Below are 21,094 nucleotides of genomic sequence, written 5' to 3' on the forward strand. Positions count from 1 at the left end.
TCACAAACCGGTGTTTTTTAGTGCGATTGATGAAATACCAAAGTTACAAAACACACAAAAGAAACACAACTGAAGAAAGAAACACAATGATTAATACAATTTAATTTAAAAGACACATCAAAGACTTACGTTGTTGTGAATACTTGAAAATATTTTATTTCTACAAGTCCCTAAATGCAGCTCAGGTAAAGCACGAACTGGTTTACAGTAAATTGCGACATTTAGAAGAAATGAAATCATTGTTTGTGAAGCTTTTATAGAACCAACAATGGATCAGAACCAAGAGTGTGTTTAAACTATTGATCCACCAGGATCCACACGAGGACGAGGAAGATGTTCTGACATGTTATGAAACAATACGATTATGATATTATTATGATGCACATTTAAGAGACTTTGACTCAAAACTGTCTGAGTCTGATCACATGAAGATGGTGTGAGAGAACATGATGGAGGTTGATTCTCTGGAGGAGCAGCTCAGAGGAAGAGAAGAAGAAGAACCTTTATTTTAAATAAAAGACTCAACAAACTAGAATCATCAGTGTTCCATAGAAGACACTATCAATTGAACTTTAGTGAGACACAAAGATATGATCAAACAAAAAGTTTAAAAATTGAGTTATATTTTAGAAAGTTAATCACATGAAAGCATGAAAACAATGTTTTGAAAACATGTTTCTATGCTGGCACCAGTGACACTCTGCACGTCTTGAAGACACTGTTGTCCCACATGTACAGCGCCTCCTGCTGGTGATAGTACGACAGCATCGACAGAACACCAGCCTCTGACCTGAAGTTCACGCTGACGTCGAGCGAAGTGTTCTCCATCAGATCGAAGGCGTAGGTCACGCTTCGGTCGGACGCGTCCGTGACGTACACGACGCCGCACGCGATGAAAGCATTTCCTGCTTTACTGGTCGGGTAGGAGATGTTGATGATCCTCTCCACGCTGAAGGCCTCGGGGTCCAGCTGCGCCACCATGGTGTCGTCACGCGTGTCCGACGCGAAGATCACCCACAGCCCGAACCCATCCACGGCGAACTTGAAGTAGGTCTTGGAGTTCTGGAACAGATAGTTGAGGTTGTTGTATCTGCTGCGGCTCATGGTCAGCGTGTCGGACCCTCGGCTGCTCAGGTCGAACCTGCACAACGATCAACGTCAGGAAGAGTTTAAATGCAACGGGGGGTCTGCAGCACTGACTTCACCAGGTTGTTGGTCCCAGCTCTGTGGAAGTAGAACGAGTCCTTGTAGACGACGTGACCACAGCCCTGGTAGAACATCTTCACGTTGATGCTTGTGTTGCGAGCAGGAAACGACACGCCGTCGCTGAACTCTGTCAGGACGCGACCTGAAGAGAAGACATGCTGAGCTCCTGGATGAACATCTTCATGGAGGTCATACCAGAGAAGTGTTCAGCCAGCCATGATCTCTCTGAGCCTCCGTCCTGCTGGTGAGCGTCTGACATCAGAGCCCCGAACGTGCTGTGCATGGAGGTCACGTCTGTGGAGCAGTTTATGGTCTGGAGACGACATTCTTGGAGAAACACATCAATGTGTGGATTAAGAAACAAAATCATCTCCGACAGATACAGACATATGAGTCTATATAAATATATATGAATATATTTGAATCTTTATCAATCTATTTAAATCTATATCAATCTATTTAAATCTATATCAATCTATATCAATATATATCAATATATATAAATCTATATCAATCTATATCAATATATATCAATCAATATATATCAATCTATATCAATCTATTTAAATCTATATCAATATATATCAATCTATTTAAATCTATATCAATATATATCAATCTATATCAATATATATCAATCTATATAAATCTATATCAATCTATTTAAATCTATATAAATCTATATCAATCTATTTAAATCTATATCAATCTATTTAAATCTATATCAATCTATATCAATCTATATCAATCTATATCAATATATATAAATCTATATCAATCTATTTAAATCTATATCAATCTATTTAAATCTATATCAATCTATATCAATCTATATAAATCTATATCAATCTATATCAATATATATCAATCTATATCAATCTATTTAAATCTATATCAATCTATATCAATATATATAAATCTATATCAATCTATATCAATATATATCAATCTATATCAATCTATATCAATATATATCAATATATATCAATCTATATAAATCTATATCAATCTATTTAAATCTATATAAATCTATATCAATCTATTTAAATCTATTTAAATCTATATCAATCTATATCAATCTATATCAATATATATCAATCTATATCAATATATATAAATCTATATCAATCTATTTAAATCTATATCAATCTATTTAAATCTATATCAATCTATATCAATCTATATAAATCTATATCAATCTATATCAATATATATCAATCTATATCAATATATATCAATCTATATCAATCTATTTAAATCTATATCAATATATATCAATATATATAAATCTATATCAATCTATATCAATCTATATCAATATATATCAATATATATCAATCTATATCAATCTATATCAATCTATATCAATATATATCAATCTATATCAATCTATTTAAATCTATATCAATATATATCAATATATATAAATCTATATCAATCTATATCAATCTATATCAATATATATCAATATATATCAATCTATATCAATCTATATCAATCTATATCAATATATATCAATATATATCAATCTATATCAATATATATCAATCTATATCAATATATATCAATATATATCAATATATTTAAATCTATATCAATCTATATGAATAAAATCACTTGTGTTTTTCTCGTCAGTCGTCCTGTGTTTGTCATCGACCAGAAGTAAAGGGTCTGAAAACAAATACAAACATTGATTAATAAGTTAAAGTGATCTTTCACTCAATGTGTCACAAACGTACTTCTTTTCATAGGTTTGTCAATAATGTTGTCAGTTTGGTTTGAAGAAACATCTTCAGTTTCTGAAGAAAAACAATCATCAGTTGTTACTTAACTCTGTAAACATCAAGCACTGATGAAAACAAACACAAAAACATATCCAAACACAAACAAATACTATTGAAATGTTTCGATACATTATTGTTATTCTTGGTCAGACACGTTCTTTAGATCAAGTCAATCATTTTCAACGAATGATCCCTGAGGTTCGTCTCTGAAGGAAGACGTTTAAACAGAAGTTAGACGTGAGACACGAACCAGACTCGACGTCCAGAGAGTCTTCGTCTGCAGCAGAAGAAACCAGCGACGATTCTGTGGAAGAAACAAAGTCAGTCCTTCGAGTCCAGGAATATTCCTATGATTCTCTTCAACATATAATTCTAACCATCGTAGTGTGTTTTACTCTGTGATTCTCATGAAACTACATTAAAGCATCAAAGCTTCTCACCTGTCGACGTCATACCTGTTGTTGTCATGAATCTGAAACTCTGTGGAATCATGTTGTGACTCGAGTCATCGAGAGCCTCGACATCTGGTGCAGAACCTTTAACACATTTAGTGTCAAATATTTGTTTGTAAAGAAACACATATTTGTTTGTAAAGAAACACATATTTGTTTGTAAAGAAACACATATTTGTTTGTAAAGAAACACATATTTGTTTGTAAAGAAACACATATTTGTTTGTAAAGAAACACATATTTGTTTGTAAAGAAACACATATTTGTTTGTAAAGAAACACATATTTGTTTGTACATCTCTCTCTGTCCTCCACCTCTCTCTGTCCTCCACCTCTCTCTGTCCTCCACCTCTCTCTGTCCTCCACCTCTCTCTAACTCCACCTCTCTCTGTCCTCCACCTCTCTTTAACTCCACCTCTCTCTAACTCCACCTCTCTCTGTCCTCCACCTCTCTTTAACTCCACCTCTCTCTAACTCCACCTCTCTCTGTCCTCCACCTCTCTCTAACTCCACCTCTCTCTGTCCTCCACCTCTCTCTAACTCCACCTCTCTCTAACTCCACCTCTCTCTGTTCTCCACCTCTCTCTGTTCTCCACCTCTCTCTGTCCTCCACCTCTCTCTGTCCTCCACCTCTCTCTAACTCCACCTCTCTCTAACTCCACCTCTCTCTGTTCTCCACCTCTCTCGGTTCTCCACCTCTCTCTGTCCTCCACCTCTCTCTAACTCCACCTCTCTCTAACTCCACCTCTCTCTGTCCTCCACCTCTCTCTAACTCCACCTCTCTCTAACTCCACCTCTCTCTGTCCTCCACCTCTCTTTAACTCCACCTCTCTTTAACTCCACCTCTCTTTAACTCCACCTCTCTCTGTTCTCCACCTCTCTTTAACTCCACCTCTCTCTAACTCCACCTCTCTCTGTCCTCCACCTCTCTCTAACTCCACCTCTCTCTAACTCCACCTCTCTCTAACTCCACCTCTCTCTGTCCTCCACCTCTCTCTAACTCCACCTCTCTCTAACTCCACCTCTCTCTGTTCTCCACCTCTCTCTGTTCTCCACCTCTCTCTGTCCTCCACCTCTCTCTGTCCTCCACCTCTCTCTAACTCCACCTCTCTCTAACTCCACCTCTCTCTGTTCTCCACCTCTCTCGGTTCTCCACCTCTCTCTGTCCTCCACCTCTCTCTAACTCCACCTCTCTCTAACTCCACCTCTCTCTGTCCTCCACCTCTCTTTAACTCCACCTCTCTTTAACTCCACCTCTCTTTAACTCCACCTCTCTCTGTTCTCCACCTCTCTCTGTCCTCCACCTCTCTCTGTCCTCCACCTCTCTCTGTCCTCCACCTCTCTTTAACTCCACCTCTCTTTAACTCCACCTCTCTCTGTTCTCCACCTCTCTCTGTCCTCCACCTCTCTCTGTCCTCCACCTCTCTCTGTCCTCCACCTCTCTCTAACTCCACCTCTCTCTGTCCTCCACCTCTCTCTGTCCTCCACCTCTCTCTGTTCTCCACCTCTCTCTGTCCTCCACCTCTCTCTAACTCCACCTCTCTCTAACTCCACCTCTCTCTGTCCTCCACCTCTCTCTGTTCTGCACCTCTCTCTGTCCTCCACCTCTCTCTGTCCTCCACCTCTCTCTGTCCTCCACCTCTCTCTAACTCCACCTCTCTCTGTCCTCCACCTCTCTCTAACTCCACCTCTCTCTGTCCTCCACCTCTCTCTAACTCCACCTCTCTCTAACTCCACCTCTCTTTAACTCCACCTCTCTCTGTCCTCCACCTCTCTCTGTCCTCCACCTCTCTCTAACTCCACCTCTCTCTAACTCCACCTCTCTTTAACTCCACCTCTCTCTGTCCTCCACCTCTCTTTAACTCCACCTCTCTCTAACTCCACCTCTCTTTAACTCCACCTCTCTTTAACTCCACCTCTCTCTAACCCCACCTCTCTCTAACTCCACCTCTCTCTAACTCCACCTCTCTCTAACTCCACCTCTCTCTAACTCCACCTCTCTTTAACTCCACCTCTCTCTAACTCCACCTCTCTCTGTCCTCCACCTCTCTCTGTCCTCCACCCCTCTCTAACTCCACCTCTCTCTAACTCCACCTCTCTCTGTTCTCCACCTCTCTCTGTTCTCCACCTCTCTCTGTCCTCCACCTCTCTCTAACTCCACCTCTCTCTAACTCCACCTCTCTCTGTCCTCCACCTCTCTCTGTCCTCCACCTCTCTCTAACTCCACCTCTCTCTAACTCCACCTCTCTCTGTCCTCCACCTCTCTCTAACTCCACCTCTCTCTGTCCTCCACCTCTCTCTAACTCCACCTCTCTCTGTCCTCCACCTCTCTCTGTCCTCCACCTCTCTCTAACTCCACCTCTCTCTGTCCTCCACCTCTCTTTAACTCCACCTCTCTTTAACTCCACCTCTCTCTGTCCTCCACCTCTCTCTGTCCTCCACCTCTCTCTGTCCTCCACCTCTCTCTAACTCCACCTCTCTCTGTCCTCCACCTCTCTCTGTTCTGCACCTCTCTCTAACTCCACCTCTCTCTAACTCCATCTCTCTCTAACTCCACCTCTTTCTAACTCCACCTCTCTCTGTCCTCCACCTCTCTCTGTTCTGCACCTCTCTCTGTCCTCCACCTCTCTCTGTTCTCCACCTCTCTCTAACTCCACCTCTCTCTAACTCCACCTCTCTCTGTTCTCCACCTCTCTCTAACTCCACCTCTCTTTAACTCCACCTCTCTCTAACTCCATCTCTCTCTAACTCCACCTCTTTCTAACTCCACCTCTCTCTGTCCTCCACCTCTCTCTGTTCTGCACCTCTCTCTGTCCTCCACCTCTCTCTGTTCTCCACCTCTCTCTAACTCCACCTCTCTCTAACTCCATCTCTCTCTGTCCTACACCTCTCTCTGTTCTCCACCTCTCTCTAACTCCACCTCTCTCTGTTCTCCACCTCTCTCTGTTCTCCACCTCTCTCTGTCCTCCACCTCTCTCTAACTCCACCTCTCTCTAACTCCACCTCTCTCTGTCCTCCACCTCTCTTTAACTCCACCTCTCTTTAACTCCACCTCTCTCTGTTCTCCACCTCTCTCTGTTCTCCACCTCTCTCTGTCCTCCACCTCTCTTTAACTCCACCTCTCTCTGTCCTCCACCTCTCTCTGTCCTCCAACTCTCTCTGTCCTCCACCTCTCTCTAACTCCACCTCTCTCTAACTCCACCTCTCTCTGTTCTCCACCTCTCTCTGTTCTCCACCTCTCTCTGTCCTCCACCTCTCTCTGTCCTCCACCTCTCTTTAACTCCACCTCTCTCTGTCCTCCACCTCTCTCTGTCCTCCACCTCTCTCTGTCCTCCACCTCTCTTTAAGTCCACCTCTCTCTGTCCTCCACCTCTCTCTGTCCTCCACCTCTCTTTAACTCCACCTCTCTCTGTCCTCCACCTCTCTCTGTCCTCTACCTCTCTCTGTCCTCCACCTCTCTTTAACTCCACCTCTCTCTGTCCTCCACCTCTCTCTGTCCTCCACCTCTCTCTAACTCCACCTCTCTCTAACTCCACCTCTCTCTGTTCTCCACCTCTCTCTGTCCTCCACCTCTCTCTGTTCTCCACCTCTCTCTGTCCTCCACCTCTCTCTGTCCTCCACCTCTCTCTAACTCCACCTCTCTCTGTTCTCCACCTCTCTCTAACTCCACCTCTCTTTGTTCTCCACCTCTCTCTAACTCGGCCTCTCTCTGTCCTCCACGTCTCTCTAACTCCACCTCTCTCTAACTCCACCTCTCTCTAACTCCACCTCTCTCTGTCCTCCACCTCTCTCTGTTCTCCACCTCTCTCTGTCCTCCACCTCTCTCTAACTCCACCTCTCTCTAACTCCACCTCTCTCTAACTCCACCTCTCTCTGTCCTCCACCTCTCTCTGTTCTCCACCTCTCTCTGTCCTCCACCTCTCTCTAACTCCACCTCTCTCTAACTCCACCTCTCTCTGTCCTCCACCTCTCTCTGTTCTCCACCTCTCTCTGTCCTCCACCTCTCTCTAACTCCACCTCTCTCTGTTCTCCACCTCTCTCTAACTCCACCTCTCTTTGTTCTCCACCTCTCTCTAACTCGGCCTCTCTCTGTCCTCCACGTCTCTCTAACTCCACCTCTCTCTAACTCCACCTCTCTTTAACTCCACCTCTCTCTAACTCCATCTCTCTCTAACTCCACCTCTCTCTGTTCTCCACCTCTCTCTGTCCTCCACCTCTCTCTGTCCTCCACCTCTCTCTAACTCCACCTCTCTCTGTTCTCCACCTCTCTCTAACTCCACCTCTCTTTGTTCTCCACCTCTCTCTAACTCGGCCTCTCTCTGTCCTCCACGTCTCTCTAACTCCACCTCTCTCTAACTCCACCTCTCTCTAACTCCACCTCTCTCTTACTCCACCTCTCTTTAACTCCACCTCTCTCTTCTCTCCCAGACTTCTGCTCCAGGTTCTGTGAAAACAAGTTGTTTCTCGCCATCGTGGCCTTGATTGGCTGGAACCTGTTTTTCTCCTAACCTTTGTTTGACCTCTGTTGGTTTGTTCAGTATCGTTATGATTTGATTTGATGAAATTGAATCTTCAAGTCAAAGAAAGAATCAACAGATACAGAAGGTTTGAATCACCAGAAAGAACCAACAAACATGTGTCAAACAAAAGATAAATGTCTTGTTAAAGCCCACTTGATGGATCACATGACATTAAAGCATCAAAGCTTCTCTCACCTGTCGACGTCATACCTGTCGTTGTCACGAATCTGAAACTCTCTGGAATCATGTTGTGACTCGAGTCATCGAGAGCCTCGACATCTGGGAAGTTAACAGTCATGTTTAGAACATTTAAATCATGTTTGAAATAAACAGAACTTCATATTTCATTCAAACAACGTGTGCTTCACCATTTGTAGCTGCTGGTTCTGTCACACTTCTGCTCATGGATCCAGCATCTGCTGGTTCTGTCACACTTCTGCTCATGGATCCAGCATCTGCTGGTTCTGTCACACTTCTGCTCATGGATCCAGCATCTGCTGGTTCTGTCACACTTCTGCTCGTGGATCCAGCATCTGCTGGTTCTGTCACACTTCTGCTCATGGATCCAGCATCTGCTGGTTCTGTCACACTTCTGCTCATGGATCCAGCATCTGCTGGTTCTGTCACACTTCTGCTCATGGATCCAGCATCTGCTGGTTCTGTCACACTTCTGCTCCTGGATCCAGCATCTGCTGGTTCTGTCACACTTCTGCTCATGGATCCAGCATCTGCTGGTTCTGTCACACTTCTGCTCATGGATCCAGCATCTGCTGGTTCTGTCACACTTCTGCTCATGGATCCAGCATCTGCTGGTTCTGTCACACTTCTGCTCCTGGATCCAGCATCTGCTGGTTCTGTCACACTTCTGCTCGTGGATCCAGCATCTGCTGGTTCTGTCACACTTCTGCTCATGGATCCAGCATCTGCTGGTTCTGTCACACTTCTGCTCGTGGATCCAGCATCTGCTGGTTCTGTCACACTTCTGCTCCTGGATCCAGCATCTGCTGGTTCTGTCACACTTCTGCTCATGGATCCAGCATCTGCTGGTTCTGTCACACTTCTGCTCGTGGATCCAGCATCTGCTGGTTCTGTCACACTTCTGCTCATGGATCCAGCATCTGCTGGTTCTGTCACACTTGGGCTCATGGATCCAGCATCTGCTGGTTCTGTCACACTTCTGCTCATGGATCCAGCATCTGCTGGTTCTGTCACACTTCTGCTCATGGATCCAGCATCTGCTGGTTCTGTCACACTTCTGCTCATGGATCCAGCATCTGCTGGTTCTGTCACACTTCTGCTCATGGATCCAGCATCTGCTGGTTCTGTCACACTTCTGCTCCTGGATCCAGCATCTGCTGGTTCTGTCACACTTCTGCTCCTGGATCCAGCATCTGCTGGTTCTGTCACACTTGGGCTCGTGGATCCAGCATCTGCTGGTTCTGTCACACTTCTGCTCCTGGATCCAGCATCTGCTGGTTCTGTCACACTTGGGCTCCTGGATCCAGCATCTGCTGGTTCTGTCACACTTGGGCTCGTGGATCCAGCATCTGCTGGTTCTGTCACACTTCTGCTCATGGATCCACTTTCATATGTGGTATCAGTGGAGCTGCTGGGATCTGGAGTTTGACATGAACGAAAATATAAGTTTACAGTTTATTTATATACAGTTTATTCCTGTGAACATATAGATCGTTCTCTCACCTCTTTCCATAAATCCATCCTGAGGGTTTACACTGGCTTGAGACACATTGTCTCCAGGATCTACGACTGTGGACGTGAAGTAATGAAACACTATTTCAAAAGTCACAGACGTCATTGTTACCTGTTTCTATGCTGCTGTCGAAGAGCATCTCAGAGAGAGAAGTCACGGCCTGCAGGACCAGAGCTTCTGGAGGATGAACCACAGATTCAAGCTCAGAAATCCAACCTCATGTTTGTGTTTTCGTACCTAATCTGTCCGTCCAGGACGTCGTGTTTCCTGAGTCTGTGTCGTTCTGTGTCTCGACGTCTGTGGAGAACATGTTGTGTTGTTGTGTCTGCTCCGGTTCCAAAACATCTGGACGGTGACAATAGTTTGTTTCAAGGTTATCGTTTGTTTATGTTTACGAAGTGTAGAAAACATCATTGGTTTGATTAGAAGTATGAAGCTGTTGATCAATCAATCAATCAATCAATTTGACTGAAGGTCTGGGTAAGATAGTAACAAATAAGTGGTGAGATGACACTTGATATTAACCATGAATAGACCCATCCTCACCTGTCCAGGTATTTGCTTGAATGTTGTGTTCTAGGATGTTTTTGTGAAGGACGTCAGGACAAGATGGACCAGGTGGTCCTCGTGGTCCAGGCAGACCCCGTGGACCTGGAGGACCTTTGTTTGATTCAGACAACATCACAATTTGAGCTCAATCTTTAAATAAAGGAAAACTTGAAAGAGAACTGAGGCAAAGTTAGTGTAACTAACTAACTAGAACTAGATTCTCCTGCAAACGGAAAGTGTTGAAACATGTGACCTTCAATAAGGATGTCAGATGCCTCGCCCTGCACTCGCAGTTGTCCCGGGTCACCTTTAGGTCCAGGTTCTCCCCTTTCGCCCGGACGCCCTGAATAAAGAAGCCAACATGAAGCTACATTCAAGGTCAAAACTAACTCATTGACCTCTCACCTCTTCTTCCTCTTCTCCCCTCCACGCCGGGCACTCCAGGGGGTCCCTGGGGTCCTACTCTCCCAGGGATGCCTCGTCATTCAAAGTATGATGTTAGTGAAGAACACGGGTTCGACTACACGTCTGCAGGAAGCTCTGGTTACCTGGAGGTCCCGCGGATCCTGGACAATAGTCTCAGATGAAAACAACTGTTTGAATCATTCATTCATGAGTAACACGTGTAACTACCTCCACAAACACTGCTGGAGATGTTACACAAATCCAGAATTGACTGAACCTGGAAAGAAAATAGACGTCATTATGATATAATATTGATACATGATCTTATCTTATCTTGATCTTACTACATATAATACTTGTGATTCATGATATTAAATTGTTGTTATAGTCCCTGCAGGAAGAACCATTTCAAGGTCAGCCTGGACTGAAACACTTGATGTTTACTTGACCTCGAGCTTCAGGATCCACTTCAGGAACGCAGTCGACAATAAGTCACTTTGACATTTTTTAATGTATTAATGTCCACGAGTCCAGTGAACTCTGACAGTTCAACACATCTCACTGTTGATAAGATTGTGGATCTATTTTCTTGTGTTTACCCAGCATGCAACTGGAACTAGTGATGGACAGCATATCTGGCCTTCAGGACCTCTGAGTTTAATAACTGAAAAACATCATTATATGAAGTTGTTTTGTGTTTTTTTTACATGAAACAATTCTCTGGACTTTACATGTTGGAACGACTCAAGTTCAGAAACGCTGTCAGATCATGGAAGCTGAGCAGGAACGTTTGGCTTCATGTACTTGTGTCTCAACAATGACTTCGTGCTGCCAACGTGTTTAAAGTGCAATCTTAGTAAATCACCTGCAATCCATAGATCAGCCCAAGATTCCTGACACTCTTGGATGATTAAAGCAGAGACTTTCTACCCTCAACACTCACTTGCAATAAAGACGAGGCCATCAGTGTCAGCATGTCCTCCTCATGTCCTTGAACCACCTGCTGCTGGTCCTGCTGCTGGTCCTGCTGCTGGTCCTGCTGCTGGTCCTGCTGCTGGTCCTGTTGGTGTCTTCTCTGTCGCTGAAGTTGCTGCGAGGCCTGTGTTGGTGGCAAGAGTGTCTCCTGCAGGTTGCACCTCTGAGACAAGCGTTGCATCTCAGCGTCCAGTCTCTCCAGGTCCCGCTGGAGCTGCTGCGTCTGCATCAGCAGGTACAGCACACCTGCGGGAGACAGAAGCAGTAGAGCACAGACCCCCACCAGCAGCGCTCTCCAAGCAGCAGAAAGTCCATTCTTCTCCGTCATATTTCGGCACTAACTTCCTGCTCCAAGTGTATCAGAGGGTTAAGATCCACAAGTGCAGGCGGCGCCGCTCTGACAAGACGCCAACAAAGAGCGATCAACATGTCCGAATGTGTTCATGTTGCGCAACAACATCTGGGAAACTGTTTTGCATTCAGAAGATAAGTGGGCATTTTACACGACACTAGTCCCAGCACTGGAGTGATTCCCTCCTTCATGGTGGCCGTCAGTCCTACTCGTCCACACAAGAGCAACATTCTCTGACACACAAAGACCTCTATGTGTCTCCAGCTGAACTGTGAGCTGAAGTATGTGGACCAGTCCGAGGTTTTGTGTCTTAACATGCATCTGAAAATGATTGTTTCTTCAAGAGGAACACCAGGTTCCAGCCTCAACTACCCACTTGTTTGAGGAAAAGATGACACTTCCTGCCACTCAAGCCTGGGTGTGAATGAACCTGCAACACTCCCTGTCCTCCACCTGTCAGAGTGCGTGAATCACAGACGGACCATGAAATAGTTAACAGTCTACAGCTTTTGTGATTAAAGAATACTGCCTTCATCTGCCTGAGAACTGCTGCACAAATCTGGAACTCCTTAGAGTCGGGTCAGTGCGACCCAGCTAATTCTTTTCTCCCTGAAAAGCCTCCTCACTTTAAAGATCTGGACACAGTGGGTTATTTTCTGTCAGAACAAAGCTGTGATGTAAGACTGGCTCAAAAACCTCAATGAAGACCTTCACCTTTTCAACTCTGCTAATTAAAGAGTTGGCTTTTCTGACCGGTGCTGCTGGAGCAGCTTCTCACTCGCGCTCTGGTACTTGTGCTTCTGCACTGATAGTTTCCCAGGACCTTGTGAGGTCTTCAACACCACGAGAGTCTGTTTAAGAAAGCAGACGGATCGCTTCTTCAGTCGTCCGAGCGAAGGAGGAGATCATCAGAGAAGTAAGTCTGTTTTGTCTTGTTTGGTAAAGATGAGTCGATTGTTTACTGACGGATACGACAGTTGAAGATGAAACTGACATGTTGTTGTTGGAAGAGGAAACAAAATAATCTAAACCATTAATACTGAGTATGATTGTTCTATCGTCCTATGAAGGTGTTGTTTTACTTATTTAACAAAAGATAAACGATTCATCTGTAGGTCAAAGCAACAAACGAAAGTTTTTATTCAAGTGAAGAGAAAATAAATGAAAGAATCACAGGATGAAGGTTGTTGGTTTGATCTTGAACTTCATAGAAACTAAATTAATATTCATAGTTGTTATGGTGAATAACATGATTAAAGTTGGATGGATGGATGAAAGTATGGGTGGATGGATGGGTGAAAGGATGGATGGATGGATGGATGGATGGATGGATGGATGGATGGATGGATGGATGGATGGATGGATGGATGGATGGATGGATGGATGGATGGATGGATGGATGGATGGATGGACGGATGGATGGATGAAAGGATGGATGGACGGATGGATGGATGGATGGATGGATGGATGGATGGATGGATGGATGGATGGATGGATGGATGGATGGAGATCCTCAATATCAAGACGTAAACTCACTTCAACCATCAAGAGAATAAAGAGACTCAAAAGTTCCTGACAGCTCCTGACAGGTGAGGACAGGTGAAGACAGGTGAAGACAGGTGAGGACAGGTGAGGACAGGTGAAGACATGCCTCTGGAGACGCTCACCTCTGGGACCTTCATGGCGGGAGCAGCTTCTCAAGTGGTCACACTGGTGCTTCTGCTTCTCCTCCTTCTGTTGCTCACTGTCTGGAGGAAGAAAAACGTCTCCCAGATCCCAGGTCAGTTGTGTTGATGCTCTTCATATCTTGAACCTGAGAGAAGAAAGAATGCTCAGCACCGTCTCTGCTCCAAGGTCCTCCCTTCCTGGCAGGAGTTGGTCCTCTCCTCACCTACAGCAGGTTCATCTGGACCGGGATCGGAACAGCCTGCAACTACTTCAACAACAAGTATGGAGATATAGTGCGAGTGTGGATCAACGGCGAGGAGACACTCATCATCAGCAAGCAAGTCCTCCTTCTGTGGTGTTTGCTGACAACCTGTTCAACTCCCGAGTCTCTTGCAGGCCCTCGGCGGTCTATCACGTCCTGAGGAGCGACCTCTACACCTCCAGGTTCGGCAGCAGGAGAGGTCTGGAGTGCATCGGCATGGAAGGGAAGGGAATCATTTTCAACAGCGACATTCCTCTCTGGAAGAAAGTCAGGAGCTACTTTGTTAAAGGTCTCCAGCGTTTGATTCTTTCTTCAAGAAGAACAAGAACAATCTCCATTATTATCACTAACATGTTCCAAACATTGAGGCCATAGAAAGTTGTGTGCTCATGAAATACAACATTTTTAAATATTTCCATTTCAACATCATCAAGTCTTCACTGCTGGAGGATCTGATGCCAAAACATGGTTGGTCCAGATCCTTCAGGACTGATGTTTGTGTGATCACAGCTCTGACAGGTCCTGGCCTCCAGATGACCATCTCCGTCTGTGTGAGCTGCACCAAGAAACATCTGGACAGGCTTCAGGAGGTGACGGACTCCTCTGGACACGTGGACGCTCTGAACCTGCTGAGGGCCATCGTGGTGGAGGTCTCCAACAGGTTGTTCCTCCGCGTTCCTCTCAATGGTTTGTAGTTCACCATCATCCAGGAACATGCAGCTCCTGAATCCACCTTGTTCTTCCTCCAGAGAAAGATCTGCTGCTGAAGATCCAGAAATACTTTGAAGCCTGGCAGACGGTTCTGATTAAACCAGACCTCTTCTTTCGAATGGGGTTCATGTCCAGCAAGCACATCAAAGCAGCGTAAGATGTCCTGAAAGTTCAACAGCTCAAGGTGGTGACGCTGATCTTCTAAACATTTCAGTCAGGAGCTTCAAGACTCCATGGAAAGTCTTCTCCAGCTAAAGCGTAAGATGATCAACGAGGCAGAGAAGCTGGACGAGGACCTGGACTTTGCCACGGAGTTAATTTTTGCTGAGGTCCGTATCCATGGCAACATAGCAGAGAAGAGACTCTGAAGTCCATGACCCTCCACAGAACCAGGGGGAGCTGTCAGCGGACAACGTGAGGCAGTGTGTGCTGGAGATGGTCATAGCAGCTCCAGACACGCTCTCCGTCAGCCTCTTCTTCATGCTCATGCTGCTGAAGCTCAACCCTGACGTGGAGCAGAGCATCGTGGACGAGATGAACTCGGCCAAGAGTAAGTTCTGACACAAGGACTTGTTGAGAAACACAACATATTTCTGTTCAAATACATCAAAGTATCCCTGAAGGTTTCACAAGGATTCATGTGGTCAAAACAAAAAGTATTACTTTAAGTGACAGTTGCTGAGAGGAGATGACTCCCATGATGCAACACTGTCATCATCAGATGGAGCACCAATGCTCCTCCCATGATGCAACACTGTCATCATCAGATGGAGCACCAATGCTCCTCCCATGATGCAACACTGTCATCATCAGATGGAGCACCAATGCTCCTCCCATGATGCAACACTGTCATCATCAGATGGAGCACCAATGCTCCTCCCATGATGCAACACTGTCATCATCAGATGGAGCACCAATGCTCCTCCCATGATGCAACACTGTCATCATCAGATGGAGCACCAACGCTCCTCCCATGATGCAACACTGTCATCATCAGATGGAGCACCAATGCTCCTCCCATGATGCAACACTGTCATCATCAGATGGAGCACCAATGCTCCTCCCATGATGCAACACTGTCATCATCAGATGGAGCATCAACGCTCCTCCCATGATGCAACACTGTCATCACCAGATGGAGCACCAATGCTCCTCCCATGATGCAACACTAATAGACTCAATGACTCTCCTTGTGTTATTAGAAAGTTTAATTCTGAGTTCGGGGGCAGAAGTGAAAAGATGATATTATATGTTAATCTTTGTGTTATTTATCTTTGATCTATGTTCTTTATCTTATCTTAGATTGTTCTTGTTTCATGAATCTATCGTCTGTGTTGATGTGAGCTGGAAAAACAATTTAATCAATAAAGTTTATCTAATCTAATCTAAGTAAAACAATCACATTATTCCTTTTTATTGTATATATTTATGAATTAATTTATAATATTTTCTCTTATTCCTGTAAGTCAGTAAGTAAGTAATAGTTATTAGTGAAGATGTTTCTAGTCCAGGGTCACAAAGAACTTTAACACAACAATACACATTAAAATATATACTTTAAAAGATCAACGTAAGACAAACACAACAACAACAAGAAAGTGAAGAAAAAGCTCAAATAAAAGTGTCCTGAGATGTTCAAAGCTGAGGAGCAACAGGAAGGATTTCTCTCTTCTGTGAAGATTGATAAGTTCATTTTGGAATATAAATATATTTTCAGATATTATAATAAATTGTTGCTAATATTTGACATTGAAAAGGTTGTTAACGAATGTATTCGAATCATTTTCATTAAGTTTGTATAAGAAGCTCTTAAGATCATCTTCATTAAGTTTCTATAAGAAGCTCTTAAGATCATCTTCAGTAAGTTTGTATAAGAAGCTCTTAAGATCATCTTCATTAAGTTTCTATAAGAAGCACTTAAGATCATCTTCATTAAGTTTCTATAAGAAGCTCTTAAGATCATCTTCATTAAGTTTCTATAAGAAGCTCTTAAGATCATCTTCAGTAAGTTTGTATAAGAAGCTCTTAAGATCATCTTCAGTAAGTTTCTATAAGAAGCTCTTAAGATCATCTTCATTAAGTTTCTATAAGAAGCTCTTAAGATCATCTTCAGTAAGTTTGTATAAGAAGCTCTTAAGATCATCTTCATTAAGTTTCTATAAGAAGCACTTAAGATCATCTTCATTAAGTTTCTATAAGAAGCTCTTAAGATCATCTTCATTAAGTTTCTATAAGAAGCTCTTAAGATCATCTTCAGTACGTTTGTATAAGAAGCTCTTAAGATCATCTTCATTAAGTTTGTATAAGAAGCTCTTAAGATCATCTTCATTAAGTTTCTATAAGAAGCTCTTAAGATCATCTTCAGTACGTTTGTATAAGAAGCTCTTAAGATCATCTTCATTAAGTTTGTATAAGAAGCTCTTAAGATCATCTTCATTAAGTTTCTATAAGAAGCTCTTAAGATCATCTTCAGTATTCCTCCTCATGTTCTTCTCCTGCAGACGACAGTGAGGACGGACGTGTGGATTTCTCCACCTTGAAGGTTCTGGAGAGTTTCATCCACGAGTGTCTGCGGTTCCATCCTGTGGTGGACTTCACCATGAGGAGAGCGTTGGAGGACGACACCATCGGCGGCGTCTTCATCAAGAAAGGCACCAACATCATCCTCAACATCGGTCTGATGCACAAGACCGACGACTTCTTCCCGAGACCCCGAGACTTCAGTCTGACCAACTTTGACAGAAACGTGAGTCTGACCCGTGAGACGCCGGAGACGCCGGACTCACCGATCCGTCCCGACAGGTTCCCAAGAGGTTCTTCCAGCCGTTCGGCTGCGGGCCTCGATCCTGCGTCGGGAAGCACGTCGCCATGGTGATGATGAAGGCCGTCCTGGTGACGCTGTTGTCCGAGTTCACGGTGTGTCCACGACAAGGATGTTCCTTCAGCAGCATCAAGCAGACCAACAACCTGTCGCAGCACCCGGTGGAGGACGAGCACAGCCTCGCCATGCGCTTCATCCCTCGACACCCTGAGCACAAACATAACCTTTAGTTCTGGTCAATATCATTGGTTGACCTTTAGGTATCTGGACCTTCATTCTAACGGGAAATACATGTTTAACGACAATATCATCTGTTGACACAAATTACTTATTGAGCAGATGTTTTTACTTTTCAAAAGAGTTCAACGTTCAGTTTTTTGTCTTTTATTACCAAAATGCATGATATGTCGTATGAAAATATTCACAATGTATGTTTTGTAAGAAACATATTTACATATACATACATATATACATACATATATATTTTAACAAGTATGTTCTGAGTCACTGTGCCAGTGTGTGATTCATCTGAAACTGTATATCCACCAAATAAAATGTAATATCACAAATAAAAACATGTTTTTTTGACATTCACTCAATATCAACAGTGCATTATAGTCTTATTTCTCCTGCGGATATAAATGTTTGACACATATCACGGTTATTGTTTCAAACCAATCTTAGCATGTTAGCCATTTAAGCTAATCTTTATGCTAGCTTATGCTAGCTTTCGTGTGTCTACTGACTCCTGCAAGAAACATCTGGAAAAGCTCTATAAATGTAAATATTTACTTACCATTGACTTAAAAAACCCAAAAAATAACTCCAGTTGAAATAATTACTATTTTTATGTCTCATAACTGCAGCATTTAGGTTAAAACAAGTGCTAACGGTAGCTAGCTGGTATTTTACAGGATAGGGAGCCAGTCGCAAGGACTTGTGGGTAAGAAATCACTAAAATTGAATGATATTTAATATTTCAAGGTCTTAAGACAAGAATGAAATTCAATTCAATTCAATTTTATTTCAAGTGTCTTATCATAACAAAGTTATCTCAAGACACTATACAGTTGAAATAAGACTACAGTTGATTAAGGAAAAATAGATCCAGCAATTCAACAAAGAGCAAGAAACAAAACACTGTACAGTGAGCAATGGCGAGGAAAAACTTCCTTTTAGAAGCAGAAACCTCGAGCGGAACCAGACTCATTGTTGACGGCCTGCCGCTTTGACCGGCTGGGAGGAAGGATGGGGGGGTAGACAGATGGATAAGGAGAGGAGTGAGGGAGGATATAGTGAGAGAAAAGAGGAGAGTGTAGGAGGGTCCATGGGGGTGCTGGAGAGAACTTGGGATCTGATGACGTGGTGAAGATCCTGGATCAGCAGCAGCTCTGGAGCCCTGAGGTGTTTAAACTGCACAGGTGATGAATGTAATGCAGAAAAGAAGGATATACAGAGCTGGTGTCTAAAACTCCTCCAGCATTCTCAGCCTATAGCAGCTAAAGATAAACAGTTTTGTTTGTTATAGCAGCTAAAGATAAACAGTTAAGTTAATTATAGGCTTTATCGAAAAGTAAGGTTTTAAGATTATTTTTAAACATAGAGAGGGTGTCTGCCCTCCGGACTGAAGCCGGTAGTTTGTCCACAGCAGAGGGGCTTGAAAACTGAAGGCCCTGGCTCCGAATCTACATTTAGAGATTTGTGGTATAACTAGTAGATCAGAGTTTAAGGATCGTAAGGTCCTTGAGGGTTGGTAAGTTTGGATTAAATCTTTAATGTATGTTGGTTCTAGACCATGTAAGGCTTTATAGGTTAGGAGAAGGATTTTAAATTGTATCTAAATTCTACAGGAAGCCAATGTAGGGAAGACAGTACAGGTGTGTTCGCGCCTCTTAGTCTTAGTCAGGACACGAGCTGCAGGTGAATGAGCTGAAGATTCTGAGAGACTTTTTAGAACAGCCTGACAGAAGAGACTTACAATAGTCTGGAGGTAACAAAAGCATGGATGAGCTTCTCAGCAGCATCTAAAGGAAGGAAATGCCTGATTTTTGAAATGTTACGAAGGTGGAAGTAAGCAGTCCGTGAGATTTGTTTTATGTGTGAGTTAAATGATAAGTCCTCGTCAAAGCAGACACTGATTCTTTACAGTGGTGCTCGTAGCAGGAGCAAGTTATGTAAAGATCATTAGTTAATGATTGTCTGAGATGTTGTGGACCAACTAGTAAAACCTCAGTCTTTTCCGAGTTCAGTAGGAGGAAGTTTTTGGTCATCCATGACTTGATATCTGTGATACAGGACTGTAGTTGTGTAGCTGAATTCTTTCATCTGCTTCATGGACAAGTAAAGTTGGGTGTCATCAGCATAACAGTGAAAATGTATAGAGTGTCTTCTAATCAAGTCTAGTGGGAGCATATAGATTGTGAATAGTATTGGACCAAGAACAGAACCTTGTGGGACACCATAGCTGACCTTAGTGTGTGTCGATGAGAGGTGGTTGACATGTTCATAGTGCGTTCTATCCGACAGGTAAGATTTAAACCAGTCAAGAGCAGTTCCATGAATGTCTAAATGGTTTTCTAGCCTCTGTAGAAGGATTTGGTGTCGACAGTGTCAAATGCACTGAGATCTAGAAGAACAAGAACTGAAACATGGACCTGAAATGAACTCAACAACATGTCTGCAGATTAGATTTATTGTTGAAGGCAGAAACACTTCTGCACCTCAGGCACGAGAAGACGTTTCAAATCAAGACGCTTTTAAAACAATGATTCCTGCCGATAGAAAACTGATAAATATCAACCGCTATAAAAATATAATCAAACTTATCAACAGGCCGTACAACACACGCACGCGCACACACACGCGCACGCGCACGCGCGCACACGCGCGCGCACGCACGCACGCACGCACACACACACACACACACACACACACACACACACACACACACACACACACACACACACACACACACACACACACACACACACACACACACACACACACACACACACACACACACACACACACACACACACACACACACACACACACACACACACACACACACACACACACACACACACACACACACACACACAAGGAAGTCTCAGCAGAATCTCAACAAAAACATGATTGAACATCAACTTCATGATTTAACTGACAAACAGGTTAAAAACAGTTTAAACACGAGTGAGTCTTTGAATCATCGATCAAACCATTACTGAACATTCTCATCGTTCCGTCCTCCTCTCTCCATCCTCTCCTCCATCCTCTCTCCATCCTCTCTCCATCCTCTCCTCCATCCTCTCCTCCATCCTCTCCTCCATCCTCTCCTCCATCCTCTCCTCCATCCTCTCCTCCATCCTCTCCTCCATCCTCTCCTCCATCCTCTCCTCCATCCTCTCCTCCATCCTCTCCTCCATCCTCTCCTCCATCCTCTCCTCCATCCTCTCCTCCATCCTCTCTCCATCCTCTCCTCCATCCTCTCCTCCATCCTCTCCTCCATCCTCTCTCCATCCTCTCTCCATCCTCTCCTCCATCCTCTCCTCCATCCTCTCCTCCATCCTCTCCTCCATCCTCTCCTCCATCCTCTCCTCCATCCTCTCCTCCATCCTCTCCTCCATCCTCTCCTCCATCCTCTCCTCCATCCTCTCCTCCATCCTCTCCTCCATCCTCT

At 43.8% G+C, this 21,094-nt stretch overlaps 2 protein-coding genes across 6 annotated transcripts; one reads left to right on the top strand and one right to left on the bottom strand.

Annotated features, from left to right (window-relative positions):
• Positions 1–82: 82 nt before the first annotated feature.
• On the bottom strand, positions 83–12,014 carry LOC148074526 (uncharacterized). 5 transcript variants are annotated; one of them, XM_087797806.1, is made up of 18 exons: positions 11,570–12,014; positions 10,855–10,903; positions 10,770–10,787; positions 10,627–10,698; positions 10,475–10,564; positions 10,219–10,332; positions 9,910–10,017; positions 9,784–9,849; positions 9,663–9,728; positions 8,330–9,577; positions 8,172–8,240; positions 3,446–3,526; positions 3,241–3,294; positions 2,946–3,005; positions 2,824–2,877; positions 1,402–1,533; positions 1,201–1,348; positions 83–1,141 (listed from the first exon to the last, which is right to left on the bottom strand). In XM_087797806.1, the coding sequence occupies exons 1-18, from the start codon at positions 11,927–11,929 to the stop codon at positions 679–681; spliced, it is 3,252 nt and encodes a 1,083-aa protein (XP_087653932.1). In that variant the 5' UTR covers positions 11,930–12,014; the 3' UTR covers positions 83–678. The 5 variants fall into 5 exon arrangements, with proteins under 5 accessions (XP_087653932.1, XP_087653931.1, XP_087653929.1 ...); XM_087797805.1 differs by having other exon boundaries at positions 3,431–3,526; XM_087797803.1 differs by having other exon boundaries at positions 8,157–8,240.
• Positions 12,015–13,991: 1,977 nt separating this feature from the next.
• LOC148074527 (brain aromatase-like) lies at positions 13,992–17,933 on the top strand. Its single transcript, XM_087797808.1, has 7 exons — positions 13,992–14,172; positions 14,394–14,570; positions 14,633–14,747; positions 14,809–14,923; positions 14,982–15,144; positions 17,096–17,340; positions 17,397–17,933. The coding sequence occupies exons 1-7, from the start codon at positions 14,100–14,102 to the stop codon at positions 17,643–17,645; spliced, it is 1,137 nt and encodes a 378-aa protein (XP_087653934.1). The 5' UTR covers positions 13,992–14,099; the 3' UTR covers positions 17,646–17,933.
• The last annotated feature ends 3,161 nt before the right edge of the window (positions 17,934–21,094 follow it).

Source organism: Callionymus lyra, chromosome 8, assembly GCF_982586985.1.
Source record: "Callionymus lyra chromosome 8, fCalLyr1.hap1.1, whole genome shotgun sequence".
In the NCBI taxonomy this organism is placed as follows: Eukaryota; Metazoa; Chordata; class Actinopteri; order Syngnathiformes; family Callionymidae; genus Callionymus; species Callionymus lyra.

Bases quoted from the DNA above. Each gene is read 5' to 3' on its own strand.
- LOC148074526 (XM_087797802.1), bottom strand. From the start codon at position 11,929: ATGACGGAGAAGAATGGACTTTCTGCTGCTTGGAGAGCGCTGCTGGTG. The intron at 8,241-8,329 runs GTGAAGCACACG...TTAACTTCCCAG, and splicing joins AGAACCAGCAGCTACAAATG to ATGTCGAGGCTCTCGATGAC. The intron at 3,295-3,430 runs GTGAGAAGCTTT...TTTCTTCCACAG, and splicing joins AACAGGTATGACGTCGACAG to AATCGTCGCTGGTTTCTTCT.
- LOC148074527 (XM_087797808.1), top strand. From the start codon at position 14,100: ATGGAAGGGAAGGGAATCATTTTCAACAGCGACATTCCTCTCTGGAAG. The intron at 14,173-14,393 runs GTCTCCAGCGTT...GTGTGATCACAG, and splicing joins CAGGAGCTACTTTGTTAAAG to CTCTGACAGGTCCTGGCCTC. The intron at 14,748-14,808 runs GTAAGATGTCCT...TAAACATTTCAG, and splicing joins AGCAAGCACATCAAAGCAGC to TCAGGAGCTTCAAGACTCCA.